General features: G+C 38.7%; 1 protein-coding gene across 4 annotated transcripts in view; it reads right to left on the bottom strand.

Annotated features, from left to right (window-relative positions):
- The window catches only part of USP6NL (USP6 N-terminal like), a 134,987-nt gene that overhangs the window by 43,992 nt on the left and 72,610 nt on the right, over positions 1-18,385 (bottom strand). For all 4 annotated transcript variants that reach the window (XM_054178501.1, XM_054178502.1, XM_054178499.1 and 1 more), the window contains 2 exons: positions 8,421-8,460; positions 2,980-3,060 (listed from right to left, as the gene is read on the bottom strand). In XM_054178501.1, the coding sequence (XP_054034476.1) occupies positions 2,980-3,060; positions 8,421-8,460 (121 nt within the window). The remainder of the gene's footprint in view (positions 1-2,979; positions 3,061-8,420; positions 8,461-18,385) is intronic.

The following is an 18,385-nucleotide window of genomic DNA, read 5'->3' as shown; positions in this document are numbered from 1 at the left end:
GGTGACAGAGGACTATTTACTTAAATCAGTGTATCATGCACTGACATCACCAATGGCTGAAGAAGAAGACAATATGTAGTTATTGTGTTACCTGAAAGGTACTTAACATTTTCTTTGCAAACAAAGTAGCTGTTACACAGATTTTTTGATCATCCTTTACACTTGAGAACATATTTGCTCTTCAAATTACACAACCACCCCAATAAAGAAACAAAGCCACCAGTGTTATGAGCTCCAGCTTCTCCCTCCAAAGATACAAGGATGGAAAGTAGGATTACAAGAAAAAACTTGCAAACCGAATTATTACTCGTTCATGCATTCACTTCATACTTTAAGAAAACTGATTTGCTGGCTTATAATTTATACCCTGAAAAATACCAACCACTGGCTTTAGTGCTTTCAACAACAGTGAAGTGCAAGACATAGCTACTAGTCTCAAAACCAAAGGTAGTGTTATGGGTTGAATTAGATCCTCCCAACATTTATCTTTCAGTAAATGTGCCCCAGAGAGCAAATCCACCACACTCAGAATTTGGAAGTAAAAATGGAATTGTATTTACAAAAGAAACTAAATATAACAGTATAACATGCAATAAACATATACAGAATATGTTTACATATATACACAGGATAAGAACAGCACAGGACACCCCCTCCCCACCCCATAACTTTGATTAAGCTCTTTGTCCCCTCTTGGGGACAAAGGGCCCCAAAGAGCCCCAAGACAGTTATACAAACCACATGCTCTCTCTCGCAGCGCCCCCCAAGAAGTAACACAGAGAAAGCTCAAGATCTGAAAGAGGACACTCCAAAAACCAAAGCAGAGTGAGCAGCCCGGAGCGAGCAGGCAAAAAGAAGAAAACAAGCAAAAACTCTACTGCAAGATATAAGGTTTTCAATACTTCAGTGAAATGATTTTAACCTATCATTGTTATTCTTCAGACCAATTAAATTAGATGGACTTATTATTATAATGTAAACTCTGATGAGTCCACCCCTCTCAAACTGTCCAAAACACTGGGAAAAATCTGTTTACAACTACATTTTAGTTTCAAACTGTAACAGGTAGTAAGCAGACAATCAGTAGGGGACATGCTGAGTACATTTCTCCTCCTACTTAAGTTATAGTCTCTCAGTTCCTTGCTCATCAGGCTAACAAGTGTTCTGGTCTCAGTCTTAACATTTTCCACTTTGCACAGAATAATTCACTAAAGCTAAAGGCTAGTAAGGGAGTAAGCTAACAATGCAGGCCAGTCAGCCAGGCAGTATCCTGGGATGTGTAACAATTGTCCTCTAGCCCTAAGCAAAATAGAGTCGCAGCAGCAGAAAATATCAACAGAATATGAAATAGCAACTTTCAAGCCATAGTGAGAAGAGGTAAGCTGAATTTTGAAACCTCATACTCTGTGCATTATCCACCAAAAAGCCTCATGGACACTTAAGAAAACCTCCCCAGCACAGTGCTGGCAATATGGCCTCTTCCAGGATGCTTTTTCCCATCTGGAATTCTTCCATGATTTCAAGGTGACCAAGACTACAATTCCAACAAATAAACTATTGACAAAAATCCCTACCTAGCTTTTAAAGCAAGTAAAAGCACTTAGGACTTAAGATGATACTGAACATAACCCCCTTTTTGTCAAAACCCCCAGACCGTTACTTATTGCCTATGTAGGAGAAAAACAATTCTGTAACTAAAAATTCCTAAAACAATTAAAAAATTATTAATGGCAGATTCACTTCCTTGAAATTCACCTGCACCTACACATAGGGGGAAAAAAAATCCACGTAAAATTATGTCTAGAAACATTGGGCACTATTAAGAAGCTGGCAGCAGACTTCAGTTTTTCCATCTTGATTCCAAAATAGAAAAAGTTCATTACAGTAGTTTTCTGTTCAAAAGTAGATCTCATTCACACCACTGAAAGAATTCACTTCTCTGAGATTACAAATGCCACCTGTCTGAGATTATAAATGCTGTGTGGCATATTATTCACAGAAAAACCAGACTTGTCCCAGGGGGAACAGTACACTGAATGCTTTTCTATATTTATTTTTCACTTTCTAACTTAGGGCAACTCTACTTCTAAGCAACCAACTCTCTTATGATGTCCTAAGGTATCTGTGCTGGCAAGTGTGATAGTTTAACCATCAAACTATATGCCCTGTGTCATGACTAACCAGTTTCTTTGGAGAGCTTTTTCAAGGCAGTTTGCACTGACCCATAACTGTCCTAGGCTGCTCAGTAAAGCTGGGCTACCAAAAAAAAAGGCAGGAAGAAAATACATAGGAAGAAAGAAAATAAAGGGAAATGAAAAGAAAAAAAAAAGGAAACTGGAAAAGAGATTATTAATAAACTAAAATCATAGATCTTAATAAGAAATTTTAAAAGTAACTTTAAATGCAGATATTAATTAGTACAATATTCAGCATACAAAGTCGTAAGTGAAGTTAAAATTCATAACCCTTGATAGGAGATCTATGACTCCTGAAGAATTCAACTATACCCATATTAAAGTGGTCCCTCTTTTCAAGTTCATCAGGATTTTTCTTTCTTTCTACTTTGTATTCTCAAAGCCTAAATCAAACAGAACTTCTATCTCTCTGAAAGACAAGATAGGCAGGTCTGATGCTTCCTCCACTCCAGAGTACTTTGCAGACGTGAAAATAATACACTGTGTGATCCCAGTTCCAATCCCACGGTGTAAGCACAAAGCAGTGCAGCACCCAATTACTACTATCAATGTCAGAGAGCCTATGCAATACTGCCCTGAGAAATTCCTTACATTGGACCACCAGATTTGTTGAGGTTTATCATTATTATTGGGTTATTATGTATTATTGCATTTCAGAAGAATAAAATAAAAGCCTTTTCATTTCGATATGGAATGGGTTTTTTTCAGACTTCAGAGATAATTTAACTTAAGTTTATACATTCATTCAGAATGGATAGTTAATGAAATAGCAGCATAACATTACCTTTTCACTGTTCTTGTATTTTTCCCAACTTTTCAGCATCTTAAGCCATTTTGTAGTTCTTTCGATTTCAAGGTGCTTTTGCTGGGGGAAAAAAAAAAAAAAGGGAAAAAAAGGCAATTTTTTAATCTTTTTGAAATGAATACATTTTAAATTACTGATTTTTTTCTAAAACCATCTGAGGAAAAAGTTTAACACGGTGTTAACTTTTTATTCAGTCATCTATGAGCAGTAACAAAGTAACATCACTTAAAAAAAAAAAAGTCAACAAAAACTGAGCAGAAATCCTCATTTTAAGTAACATGTAAAGAAAGGCATTTTGTAAGAGGAGTTTAAGAAGGACACAGAGCTGTTGGAGCAAGCCCAGAGGAAGACCACAGAGATAATCCAAGGGCTGGAACACCTCTGCTATGAGGATAAGGCTGAGAGAACTGGATTGTTCAGCCTAGAGAACAGAAGACCCTAGTGGGATCTTAGAGATGCCTTCCAGTACCTGGAAGGATCCTACAGGAAGGCTGGAGGACTTTTCATAAGGATGTCTTGTGACAGAACAAGGGAGCATAGCTTTAAGCTGAGGTAGAGTAGGGTTAAACTGGATCTTCAGTACAAAGGTGGTGAGACTCTGGAACAGGTTGCCCAGGAAGGCTGTGGATGCCTGGATAAGGCCGAGAGCAGCTGAGTCTAGTTGAGAGGTGACCCTGCACATGATGGGGAGGTTGGAGTAGATGATCTCTAATGTCCCTTCCAACCAACACCATTCTATGATTCTAAGTACTAGACATAGAGAAGTTTCTTCTCTACATTTTTTTGGCAAGTATAAAAAAAAACCACCTTTTTTTTTTTTTTTTTTTTTTTTTTTTTACTCTAAGTTTCCAGGCAAAAAATTTCTGCTGCAAGTCTCTTCAAAGTTAGCTGACTCTGAAATTACAACCTTCTTTATCCAGGCTTACCCTAAACATAATTGCCTACTGTTTTCCAGTGATCACACAGAAGATCCCTTCTTAAAAGATATAAAGCTAAAAAGGCAGAAAGTACACAAACAAAAAAGAAGTACATGAAGGCGTGACAGTGCAGTATCCAAATGGGAATAAATGCCAATTCTGGACATTAAAAGCTAGAAAGCCTTGGTACAATTCGCATCTCTGGCTTGGTACATTTTTACCTAAATGCTCCTATATATTAACATCACAGATTTCTTCTGAAGCTAAGATCTATTTGCTTAAGTTACATTACTAATAGGAATACTCCAGTAATAAGGTGATAAAATGAGAATTCAGAACAAAAACAACCCTACCTTCTCAAAATAAATAGTTATATTAAATAGTATAACATGATAAGTAATCAATGTGAAATCCATTCATTATTTATATTATAAATGGCTTTAAAAAGCATGGGACAACCCTAATACCTTCATATGTCATTCTGCCTATGAAGGCCTTGCTACAGCTGCTTGCAATTCGTCTATTTGGGAACCAAATAAGCACTTGGAATTACCTATTTTAGGCCATGGAATTTCAAGGCACTTTGGGTCTTATCAACCAAATTTAAAAACAAACAAACAAACCAACCACCACCACACAACCAAACACAACCAAACCCACAAGTGTATTTTATTGGCTCCAAGGATAAGAAGATTTTTAGCAAATATTTTTACAGCCCAGTTTTACATGCTGTAAAGCAGGCAAAGTGTCCCCGATTATCCTACGAAGTTAAATATTAGCTGTATTTAAAAAAATAAGAATGACACTATTTCAACTGTTTCATAAATGCTTTGGAGATGAAGATCAACATGGAAAAGCTAAAGCGGCAAAATATACGTGCATGGTTATTGCTTTCTCTTCAAAGATGCATATCAACAAATATTGGGGGGTTTGTAAAGGACAGCCCCTTAAATGCCAACTTCAAATCCAGGGTTTAATAAAGATAGGAAGGATATTCTGTGTCATATAGTTAGTGATGCAATCTGGGAACAATGTAAGAGTTTCATTTCAAAGCTCTGCAGGATGCTGAAAACTTATTAGTACTTCCATAAAGTTTTAAGTCAACCTGCATCTGACAAAGTGGAGAAAATATAAAAGGAAATTATTACCTATTGTCTCAACTGAAATCTAATTTTACATCTAGCTTTTACTCATCAGAATTTGTGCATTCTTTCTTGGCTATCAATGCAGCAAAATGGGCAAATTACTTTTTTCAATCCAGGAGCCCAAATTGCTTCTTTACACTTGCAGTAAGTATGAGTGGATAATTGTTGAGGCCAACCCCATGATTCGGTCCATGAAGTATCCTGGAAATTAGCTGGGTTCGGTTTAAGTTATTTTTATTTGAATCCAACTGACAGAAGTATAATAAAGTTATGGGGAAAGAAGTGCCTCTACTCTTTCAACCTTAACTTACCTAACTACTTACACTGCAATCAACTGCGTACATTCTTGCTCAGATTTCACACTGTATTTGACAATGCCTTAACCACTTGCCTTTGTTTAATTTTCTTTTTCATATAAAGCACCCTTCTTTGGAATTAGGCTAGAGGGGAACTGTAGAAAAACTATGGCTTGCCAGATTTCCTAGGTTTCACAACACTGTTTCCAATTCTCCTCCGCACTTGCAATCCCCTTTAAGAAACCATTTATAACATCTCTTGGAGCAGATGTTCTCTAGGCATAGTTTAGATTGCAGGAATAACATTGCTATCAAGTCAGGAAAGGTCTCTGCCCTCAACAGGTTGTTCAGATAATTGGTAAGAAAAATAAAGCCCTGTCTGCTCCCAGAGTCTTTTTGTTTGTACGTTTGATCTACTTTCAAGATTTTTGGTCTTTTGAGCCAGAAGCTCACTTCAGTTGTATGTTTGTTCAAGCTTTTATGTCTCCTGTGTCAATTTATCCCAGTTCTCAAGTGATGCTACTGTAGTCAAAATAGCAATTATTTCTCGTGTTCAGTTGTTGAAAACTTTTAGCTATTTTTTCCTCGGTCTGAGTTATGTTCACTTTCATGTCTAACAGGTGCAATACTGCAAACATGGATAGATCTGATGTGCTCATTGCAGAGTAAAGGGATGTGCTGCTGCTCTTCCAGGCAAGTTCCGTGTAGTTGTCACAAGTAAAATAAAATAAATAAATCCTTTTATCTGTCTTCTAAGCACATTTTACACTTTGAGGCGTTTTTGCCATTGGGAATAACAGAATCCCTAACTGAAGCCGAGAAGGTTTCTTACACTCATGTCAGTAAATAATACACTATTGAAAGGAAAAAAAAAAGAGGCATGAAGTTAAGTTGGCAACCATCCATCTTGTGTACAGCACTCTACCTGCCTGGAGAGCAAGCATGCTGAAGTTGAGGTTTAAAGCAATGCTTCAGCAGAAGCCTGAGACAAAACCAGAACTTGCTGGACTGTTCTCTGGACAATTAGAATCAAGTAAACCTAAGGTAAAACCAAACAAAAAGAAAATTACCTACAAAATTTTATAGCACTTACAAAAACCAGTCAGACACAGACCCCAGATTTCCTGAGGTTGATTCTTTCTCTCTCTGCTTTTCTCCCCTAGATGATCCTTCATCCCCTAGTTTTATCTCAGATGTGTTGGATGATTCATCTAAAAGTTGAGTAGTTCATAGTGTAGGACAATGATTCAATACAGTTAAGGAAAAAAATGCCCAGCAGGGTAATGAAGCATCAAAATTCACATTAATACTATATACGTAGTATTAACACTATATATGTAGTATTAATATATATACACACTCACATCAATACACACAATGAAAACACAGCTTAGGCTTTACTCTAGAGTGTATATGAAGAATAGATTCAAAATTCACAAGCATTTACATAAGCTGCAAAGGAAATGGAAACGTGACTTACGAATTGTACAAACTATTCCTAAGTAAGGCAAAAGAGTTGGTCCATCAAGTAAGTGCCTTTGAAAGATACTGCACAGAAAGCTTTTAGCCTTAGCCTGTATTAACATGACAAGTAATTGTCATATGAATGGTATCTTGAAAATTGTGAACATTTAAACACCACTGACAGAAGACAGATAAACCTCAAACCAGCAGAGGTCAGGATACCATCAGGAGTGTAACCAGGAGTCTAATAAAGAAGTATTACCATATAATTAGAAAAAGACACTTAGAGCTGCAGTTTAATGTTGATTTGTACAAATGCGGTTTCTCTGCTGACATTCTGTCTGAGACAGCACAAAAACAGTATGGGACAGAAAATGAAGACACTAAATTTCTCACAAAATTTAAGGTCAACTACAAAGCCATAGTGAATCAGAGATTCAAAACACATATTCCATAATAATTGAAAGCTGTCTAATATTTATGTTCCTAGACTCATTACCCTGCTGCGTCCTTCTGATGGAAATGAAATTATATATACCCCTAGTATGTTATTAAATGTAATGAAACAGGGCTGGAAAATGTAACTATTTCAGGCTGTGTACCCCAAACCACACATGAACCAACACAAAAGACACTCAGAAGTTCCCTGCTTTTGTGAGATATATTTCTTACCAGCCCTATATTGAAACTCAAAATAATTAATTTTCAGAAGCACTGCTGCTCTTAACACTCAGGGAGCTGAGCTTAGGACAAGTTCACTTCATCCCTTCTCCATGCTCCCTACTGATCTGTCCAGCCAAGAGGGTTAACTTCAAATATTTAATCTTGAGGTCTTTGATGACAAAGAAAATCACATGAACAAACAAGAAGGATATGATCTGGCTTTGGAGATAACAACAGGCCTGACACACCAAGAAGAAACACCACAGTAACCAGGCCCAGACAAGAAGAAATTAAATTCCTGATGATTTTTATAAAGACTTTCCACACCCCCAAACATCTCTTCTAGTAGCCTCCAGCAGCAAAATTACTTCTGGAATAGGGCCTGCACCAGCTTCTGACAGTTCTTGCTGACATGTCCAGGATACAACTGGCTCATCAACTCAGAGGTCATCAAATTTCAGTGCCAGGCAAGGTATTTGTCACCATTTAACAAACTAGAAAAGCACGCTACACTCTTCAGGGGACAGCATCTTACACCTCACCATCAAAGCCACCTCATCACTTGGACAATCCATCCACCCAACACAGCTGATGACAGCTCATGACACAGAGACAATAGGTCTCCTCTTACAGGGAAGAGCCGGCTGTGATTCCTTAAGTAGCTCTGTTTCCTTCACTAGGTAATCTTATGGGTGAGAAAACTCATGTCTCACTCATTAGAAATAGCAATGAAAGATTGTGTGGGCCTCAAGAGATCCGTGGGCAAGTTAACACAGCCTCAAGGACCACAGTCCCTATGGGACTTGAACACATTTCTTTGGGAATGCCAATCACTAAAATGCTGCATCTCATTTCACAGCGATTTATATTTTAAAAGTAATAAATCTGTAAATGTATAACTTCTAGCCAAAAAAATTAGAAGACACTGGACTTACCTTTTCTATTGCTGCATCATGGACAGGAAGCTCCTCTGGACTGAAAACAAAGACAAAGCTCAGGTTACTCTCAGTTAATCTTGCAACAGAATTATTTCTGTATAGGTTCTTAAAAGTAATCCCTTCCAGTAGCACTCTGTAGTAATGAGTAAGCAAGAATTCTGAACTTTAGAGTGCTAAGACAATGACACACATGAATGCTGGAATTTATTTTTTTAAACACAGTAAACCCCACAGTATTTTAAATGCAGAACTAGAATTATTTCAGTCTTAAACCTTCTAAATCACAAGTAGTTACACAGCTTAAGAAAACAAGGACTCAACATAAAGTTCCTTTTTAATTTAGTAAAACCATCCTGTGCTGTACCACTGAACTGAAGCCTAAGCAATTTTTCTTTTTGTTTTATTAGACCAGACTACTGTAAGGTGAAACACCCATACAAAAGGTTTTTCTCCTTTACTACTGTGCCCTGTTTAAGGTATTGAGGTTTCACTTAGGAAAGTTAACTTCCAGTTTTCTCAAAACTCTACAAAGCTGAATAAAAAGGAAGAGATGGAATGAAAACAAACAACAAACATCCATCTTGCTACTAGATACCTAGTTAGTATTTTTAAAACAGAGTCTTTAATTTCTTAGTCTAAGTCTGAAAAAAAGGTAGATTATTAATTGAAATATAGAAATGCAGCCTTTCAACAGAGTTTTCAGACTTATAACATATTTAGTTTCATTCTCAGGGCTCTAACTTCTGATTTTCTTATCATAGAAAATGCTGGCTCTCTCGTCAAAAGTAACTGGACCACTCTGATGCCAAATGGGTCTGCTTTGCTTTGCCCACATCACCTGCAGCTTCTGAAATACAGCAGCTCATCTGTAAGTATCAAGGCTGCCTTTTTCTGCCCTACAGATCAGATAAATAACACCCTAAGTAAAACTCTCTTTAAAAGACCTGGAAAGCAGGAACTATGTGAAAACCTCTTTCAAAATAAAAACAAAAATGCCTAATTAATCTTGATACTATGAAAAAAATCCTACCCAAATTTCTATAGAAAGGACATTTAAATCCAGTATTTTAGACCCATATCAGATCTGTGCAAGGGCAACAAAAACACTAAGGAAGGCTACAAAAGTAGCTGCTGCTGCAGTCAATGTAAAAAAACAGTCTTGTGCAAAATGCTTGGATTATATTTGCTCTCTTTTATTTCATTTAAAAGATGCCATTTAAGATTCAGAACTTGTATCTGACATTTGAATTACTTCATCCAATGGAAAAGCTTGCTCTGGTCAACTCCTTTTTGAAGGCCACACACACAAGTCGAAGTTTCCAGTACACAGCCTGGAAACTAATTTAAAAACCAAAGAGTGTACCTATTGAAAAGCACTGCAAAAAGCATAATCAGTTCATTTAGAAGCACTTTCCAACTATTTGAATGTTTTCTAGACAAATAACATCAACTTTTAAAAAAAAATAAATCTGATTGACATCTGTTTAATGCACTAAAAGTAGCCTATATTCAGTGCTACCTGAGGTTGTAAATGCTAGAAAATGATAGTACTGTGCACATTCCCATATAACTAAATTAAACTGAAAGTAGGCCCTTTGTATGCCAAGTATCGCCTAAGAATTAAGCTTATTTGAACAGAAGCGGAAAAGATTAGCAAGCAGAGATGGGGGGGCAGGAGGGAGGGGAACAAAACTGCTTGAGTTTGAGCTGCTTGTTTTGCAGTTTAAGATCAAAAATTTTAAAGCTTTTCAAACATCACTTCAAACGTTCAGCTCTTTCATGACAGTTGCAGGCACTGTCTAGGTCCACCAGAAGCATCAATCTCATAACAAGACAAGCACACAGCATCCTAACTCTTCATGGCCTTACAAGACCACACCAGCAGCTGACTGCATACACAAGAAACTTTCTCCTCCAGTGCCACCAGCAGCATGCAACATACCCATCTGATGGCAAGACACCCATCAGATGCCTCTGCATCCCTGTGACTCACACTGGACACAGCAACTCTTTTGCTTAACTGGTACCACTTGACAGCTTATCTTCACATTTGCTGATCTGGTATGGAAGGCAGTCACTGGAAAAATTAATCAAACCTTACTTCATCACAAGGTAGGAATGAATCACACAGTTTACTGAAGTATTGCTTCCTGCTAATTTTGCAATTTAACACAGATATGCAAACAAAAGGCATGGCTGAATCTACCAACCAGGGAAAGAAAGCTCTTTTGTCCTGGGAAGGAAGTAGAAACCTTACCCCTACCTCAAACTAATTCAGCAGCACATTTATGACCACATTCCTCTGTATTTCTTCAGCTGCACAGCCATGTACTAATACCACATACCTATACATTTGAAGCACTGAAATTCCACAGGAGCACATTAAGCCAGCCCCCATGATTTTATTCCCTGAGATGCTGCTGGCAGCTGATCACCAGGAAAGCAGGGCAGAGCAGAAGCTAAGCAAACAGCCCCAGGCTACTCACTAACTCACTCACTGGACTGGAACGCGGCGGTTCCTGGAGATCTTCCTCTCAGCTAGCCAGACTAACTACAAGCATGTACTCACATACTTAATATTCAAATCTATCCTGCAAGGACTGAGGGAAAGGCAAACAAACTACGTCAAGTACCTAAAGGTATTTTAAATAAATATATACTTCTCCATTTTGTGTTTTCTATGCAGAAGCAGCTTACAGCTTTGCTTTTTTTCTAAAAAGGGTTAGTGGGGATCAGACACAAAATCAATGTCTGTTAATCAATGGAATTTTATCATGTTTTTAAATGACTCTTCCCCTTCCTTCCCCAGCCTAGCCAAGTTAACATTGTTTTACCATCCTTATTTTTCTCAATGCTGAGTCTTCTCTCCCACCCTCCCCAGCCTATTTCAATTTGCATTGTCCAATGTTTTTGATCTGTGTACTTGAAGTAATAATGGGAAGCAGTAAACAATATTAACATAATATAGCCACATCCTGCATTGAGATGACTGCTTTCTTTTAACAGCTCAAGTAATATTCTTTTAGGGGATACAAAGAAGAAGAACAGGACTGATTAACATAATCAGCCTGGAATTGTACAATGCTTGATATCCAACAGGAGTCACAGAGACAGCTTTGATCTAAGCTCATGTAAATAAGATCTTGCTTAGCAGAAACAAAATCTTAACACTCTGTTGTGGCCAATAATGAAAGATCCAACCGAACTAGGTACATTCACTCATTTAATCAGACTGGAATCAAGAGTCATTACATCTGGTATGTGCCTTTCCCCCAGGAATAGACTACAGACGCCCATCTCCAGGCTCGGCAGCCTAACAGCAGTTCAAGGTTCTGGTTGCCCCTGATGAGCAGCTTCCACATTAAGAGAAAGGCCTGAAGTTGTTGCCCTCATCTCGGGTTTGGGAGCTGCAGAATGCTGGGATCAAATCCTGATTCAAATAAGGTGCAGAGTCCACTTGAAAACATGCTGGGTTTCCTACTAAAAGGCAGCTTGAGATATTTCACTGGGAGGAAATATTAGACTCTGGGATTTGACAGAAGCTCAGGACCTTTTCCTGTGGTACGCACTGGTGGTGCTCTGCAGCACGAAACTAAAGTCATCTTGTTACTGTTCAGTCTGGACTATTATCACCTTACGGTGAGGACTATAAGGCCTCCAAGATCAAAGAAACAAGATTTTGTCTTTAAGAACAAAGGCTTGACTGAAAACACTTTATTAGACTAGAGGTAATGAATGGATTTTACATCTCTGAATTCATCACAATGGCTAACATGGGTTTTCATTAATTTTTCAAGAAAACTTAACAATATATACTACTCTTAAATGCAGAAATATCTGACACTTTAGAAACTCAAACATGTGGATCTATGCTTCTGACCATTAAGCTACATGTTGTAATTAGCCTCCTCCAGTAACAGTGGTAGTTTAAACAAATCAAAAATTCTCAGACTTAGTAAGCTTACAGTCACCTGCTCACTGCTGCTGTTCAAATCAGTCTTCCTTAAACAGCATTTTGAAACAGTTGTTCAATATAAACACAAAGAAAGACTTTCTCATATAAGTAACTCATCAGATTTATTTTTCCCAAATTTGCATTTAAATCCCAAATAAGTTCCTGGGATGACTCAAATCACACCATTTTCCTGATTCTAGTTTGGCTTAAAGAAATTTAAAGGCTCCTCAAATAACCTGCGGCTTCGGCAGTCTTGATATGTGGATAACCTGTCAGCTGTAAATTCCAGAGGATAAATTCAATTATTCACAGTTCCAAGATACGTAACTCCGACATTCAATTTTTCATTGAAAAAGGCCAAAATGTACTATAATAGATTAAAAACCTTTGCCACAAAGTTTAGTTGCCTGAAGAGCTGTTTTGTTCAAGCATTTCTTTGTAAGTTGTACTTTCATGTCTCGTTAACTTGTATTTCAAAACACATCACATGCTTAAAAACCCTCTCTACTTGCTGTAGTATTTCTTTCTCCAGAGAGAATTAGCCAGTGTACTATGAAGACAGGTGCAGAAATTATTCTGATACATGCAGGCCATTTTTTAATTATGTTTTTAAAGTAAATTACATTCAATATTCCTATGCTATGGAACTGACTATAACATGACTATTAGAAAACCTGAATCCTCATAAAACCTGTGGTGCAATTGCTATGCAAAATACTTTTCCAAACTATTTCTCAATTATTTTCTCATGCTCAGAGTGCAATAGCATCACCTTTTATCACTGCATACACATTTTAACTGAAAAGTATTTTGAAATCATAATATGTGACACCTAATAAATACAATGTGGGGATAGTTTCTTGCAGAACAATTATCTTCATGGTGTCTGACTCAATCATGAAGAAAGAGATGCTGTGTTCAGTTTCTCATTTGTGATGCAATGTTAGGTGTTTAAATCCATGAGGGAAATGCACCCGCTGCTGCCCAATTACTCTGAAGGATTTATTTTTTACAGATAAAAATAAAAAACAGTCATTTGTATTGTTTTGTAACTTTTATGATAAAGGAATTTGCAAGTGAAACATCCACAAAAACATTACCAAGCCACAAAGCAGAAGTGTGATGAAGAGTGACCGTGCACAGGTACACCAGCCGACCAGTATCTGAACAGGAAAAGCTTTACTACAAATAGAGTTGCTGCGCTGTGCACAATAGAACAGAGATTGCTAGGTACAAAATTGCATCAACATTTCAGGGCTTGGATTTTTAGGAAAAAGTAAATATTCCCAAGTATGAACAGTTTTTAAGCTGTGTCATTTGTTAGAAACAAGCTGTAGGAGTCTATAGCTTTATCAGACAAAAAACAGTGTCTCCACAAGGGGAAACCAGTTCTACAACAATAAACACACTGCCCAGGTGTTCTCTAAGATCAGCCTCCCTTTCAGTGTCTGACGCGTGGCAGAAAATTGTCAAAGCAATCCACAGTATTAAGCATAATTACATTTGCAGCAGAATGCCCCCTTATGTTTTATACACACACACACACTTCTTTCAGGAAGTTTTACTGCTTCATATCAAATCACATATACACATTTTTGTTCTCAAGTTGGCCTAAAAAGTGCTTGACAATCATCATACAGAAAAGGAAGATAAATAAGACTCATTTTGTAATTCACAGGACACAGCATTGTTACTTAATAATGACTATCTTTACATCTGCATTATGTCACAAGATAGGCTACAAAGCAAATTGTTTTCTGAAGTAAACTGGGTAAACTGGGGGGGGGGTAGTCATTAACCTTTCTAAGTGGAAATAAAACAGTATTTCAATGTCAAATCTCTCTTTAGACCTATATTTTAAGTTATTCTGCTCATCATACCAGAAATATAAAGCAGCTCAGTGTTGAATCTGGATCCTTTAGTCCAAGATAGGCAATTTGATTACAAATGACTACTTTAATCTTTCAACTTTTGAATGGAGATTGAAGGCAACAGTGTCATTTTCAAAACCAGTAACACACAGAAAGGATTTCTGAAAATATTAAAAGTAAAGTAAGAACACTGGGTTTTAAACTAAGTGATGGATGTTCCACAGGTAAAATTGTGTGAGTCACTTTCTTTCTCCATTATCCATTTCAGTAATAGGATTCACAGTTCTGATGGGGTGTGTCTATCAAAATAATTGGCACTCTGGTACTGTAATCGTCCACTTTGAATTTTCACCAAATAACCTCTGCACAGTATGGGGGTGGTGACTACAGCAGATTAAGAAACAGCTTTCAGAAGTTTCATTAAAATTCATAAGCAAGCCAAAGCAATTAATTAACATACAGGATAAGCCAATGTGATACTGCACAATAGAATTATCAGGAAATATGCTGCAAGAAAGAATTTAATGCTGGTAAAAGACTGGATCACATATGATTTTGCATCTAGGTTTTAGTTACAATTATTATTTGTGGAGACTGTGGATGTCACTGCCAATATGCACAGCAGAGTGTCATGAATATGTAGCTCCTGGGCAGGAAGTCTCAAGTACAAAAATTGATGTTTTCTTATGTCTTAAGTAAAAGACATGTTCTATATGCAAACTTTCACATTTTCCCAGCTTGGCTTCAGAAAATCTTTGAGAGAATCTGTAATTTGCTTAATTGAGCACAGCAGCTTTTCTAGTGATGTCTGTTGTCACATTAATTGAGAATAAAGAAACACTGAAATTACAAATGTCTTCAGAATCACATTCCAATACTTTTTTTAACTGAAAAAAGATTCATTTATGCTTCCTTAAAACTCTCAGGAGGCTAAAAGGACAAATGAAAGAATTTATCTGTTCGCCTTGTTTCTGATTTACATTTGATATATAAATTCCTAAAACACCTAGGATTTTTTCCTTAAGCATATATATATATATGTATTTTAAGTACTGCTTGAATGTTAGTTACTGTACAGTTCGTTTACATTATACGTTAACAGAAACCTGGGACTTACTCATGGGTAGCTTCATCTGTATCAAAATTCATGTGCTATGCAAAGCATATTCCCAACATGAATTAAAGAGATGGTAGTGTTCCAGCAATATATATTTCTTCACAGAAACAGAAGGGTTTGGGTTGGAAGGGACCTCCAAAGGTTACCTAGTTCAGCCCCCCTGCAGTGAGCAGGGACACCCTTCACTGTATCACGGTGCTCTGAGCCTTCTCAAGCCTCCTCTTCCTCCAGGGATGGGGCCTCAACTACCTCCCCGGGGCAACCTGTTCCTACATTCCACCACCCTCATGGTAAAGAATTGGTTCCTAAAATCCAATCACTGCTGAAGCTCAATGTTTTAGCATTGTTTCTCACCCAAAAAAAAAGAAAAAACAAAAAATTAAATCCTTACACTTTAGGGCTTAAGCAGCATCTCAAAACCAATGTGTATCACTTTATGAATGTTGAATAAAGTAATATATTACCATATTCATCGATTTTCTCAGTTCTGCTCCCTAACAGTTCTTTTCATAAAAGGAAGTAGTCTGTGAATTCCTAGTACACAGTGGATGGTCTTTTAGTCAATTCAAGTAGCAGCAGCTGCTCTAACAAGAACACACAATTTGTCCTTAGTTGGCACAAGTATCCTGCAGCTTACGTGTGTGTTTGCAATCAAATCCATGGGATTGCATTCACCTGATTTCTTTCTGTATCTGCAGAGGATTGTTGAAGTGACAGCCTGCACTAAATTAGCTGAAAGAATGGATTTAAATTTCAAATTTTAACTCTAGTCCTAAGAATAAGTTGAAGAAATGAGTACAACTGTGACAGTTGGGGGGGGGGGGGGGGAAATCTATACCATTCTGAATGCTAGCAAATAGTAACAGAACATTCTTTCCTTCCTCCCTGCATGAAGAGAGAGTAGTAGAACCACCACAGGCTAGATCATGATGATAAGAAGAAAAAAAAAATACAAAAAATAAAACCCCTTTGATAAAATAGAAAAACCTTTTTAAAAATCCACTTTCATGAAGATCACAGAATCAACAAGGTTGGAAAAGACCTCAAAGATCATCAAGTCCAACCTGTCACCCAAGACCTCACGACTACTAGACCATGGCACCAAGTGCCACGTCCAATCCCCTCTTGAACACCTCCAGGGACGGCAACTCCACCACCTCCCTGGGCAGCACATTCCAATAGCTAACAGCTCTCTCAGTGAAGAGCTTTCTCCTCACCTCAAGTCTAAACTTTCCCTGGCACAGCTTGAGACTGCGTCCTCTTGTTCTGTTGGTGGTTGCCTGGAAGAAGAGACCAACCCCCTCCTGGCTACAACCTCCCTTCAAGGTAAGCTGTAGACAGCAATAAGGTCTCCCCTGAGCCTCTTCTTCTCCAGGCTAAACAACCGCAGCTCCCTCAGCCTCTCCTCACAGGGCTTGTGCTCAAAGCCTCTCACCAGCCTCGCTGCCCTTCTCGGGACATGTTCAAGAGTTTCAATGTTCTTCTTAAATTGAGAGGCCCAGAACTGGGCACAGGACTCAAGGTGTGGCCTAACCAGTGCTGTGTACAGGGGCACAATGACTTCCCTGCTCCTGCTGGCCACACTTTTCTTGATGCAGGTCAGGATGCCATTGGCCTTCTTGGCCATCTGGGCACACTGCTGGCTCATGTTCAGCCAGCTGTCAATCAGTACCCCCAGGTCCCTTTCTGTTTGGCAGCCCTCCAGCCACTCCAACCCCAGCCTGTAGTACTGCATGGGGTTGTTGTGACCAAAGTGCAGCACCCAGCACTTGGACTTACTGAATGTCATCATGTTGGACTCTGCCCATCTGTCCAGCCAGTCAACATCTCTCTGGAGAGCCCTTCTACCCTCTAACTGATCAATACCTGCTCCCAACTTGGTGTCATCTGCAAATTTACTGATGACTGACTCAACCCCCTCATCCAGATCATCAATGAAGATAATGAATAGGATGGGGCCCAGCACTGATCCCTGGGGGACACCACTAGTGACTGGCTGCCAGCTGGATGTGGCACCATTCACCACCACCCTCTGGGCTCAGCCCTCCAGCCAGTTCCTAACCCAGCACACAGTGCTGCTGCCCAAGCCACGGGCTGACAGCTTGGCCAGGAGTTTGCTGTGGGGGACGGTATCAAAGGCCTTGCTGAAGTCCAGGTAGACTGCATCCACAGCCTGCCCCACATCAACCAGGCAGTCACCTGATCATAGAAGGAGATCAGGTTGGAGAGGCAGGACCTGCCCTTCCTAAATCCATGTTGGCTGGACCTGATCCCTTGGCTATCCTTCAGGTGTGCTGTGATTGCCCCCAAGATGATCTGCTCCACAATTTTCCCAGGCACTGGGAGGTCAGGCTGACAGGCCTATAGTTTCCAGGTTCCTTCACCCAGCCCTTCTTGTGGATGGGCATCACATTGGCCAGTTTCCAGTCATCTGGGACCTCTCCAGTGAGCCAGGACTGGTGGAAAATGATGGAGAGAGGCTTGGCCAGCTCATCTGCCAGCTCTCTCAGCACCCTGGGATGGATCCCATCCAGTCCCATGGACTTGTGAGTATCCAAGTGGCTCAGCAAGTCCCAAACTATCTCCTCATGGATTTCAGGGGTACTACACTGCTCCCTGACCCCGTCTACCAGTTCAGGAGGCCAGTTATCCTGGAATTCTCCTGCCTTACTGTTGAAGATGGAGGCAAAGAAGGTATTTAGAGCCTCAGCCTTTTCTTCATCTTTGGTTACAATGTTACCCTCCAGGTCCAATAAAGAGTGGAGGTTCTTCTTGGCCCTCCTTTTAGCATTAATGTATTTATAAAAATGCTTTTTATTATCTTTCACAGAGGTGGCCAGCTTAAGTTCTAACTGGGCTTTTGCCTCTCTAATTTTTCTCCTACATGTTCTAACAACATCCTTAAAGATGTGCAAAACTGAATTAAAGAGAAGGTCATCTTAAATGCTTTTGTAAAGGAATTGAAATTAGCAGTCCAATCAACAGAAAAATTATTGCTAGCTACTAGAAACAAATAATA

Source organism: Dryobates pubescens, chromosome Z, assembly GCF_014839835.1.
Source record: "Dryobates pubescens isolate bDryPub1 chromosome Z, bDryPub1.pri, whole genome shotgun sequence".
Taxonomy (NCBI): domain Eukaryota; kingdom Metazoa; phylum Chordata; class Aves; order Piciformes; family Picidae; genus Dryobates; species Dryobates pubescens.
This window is presented reverse-complemented; position numbering and strand designations above follow the sequence as displayed.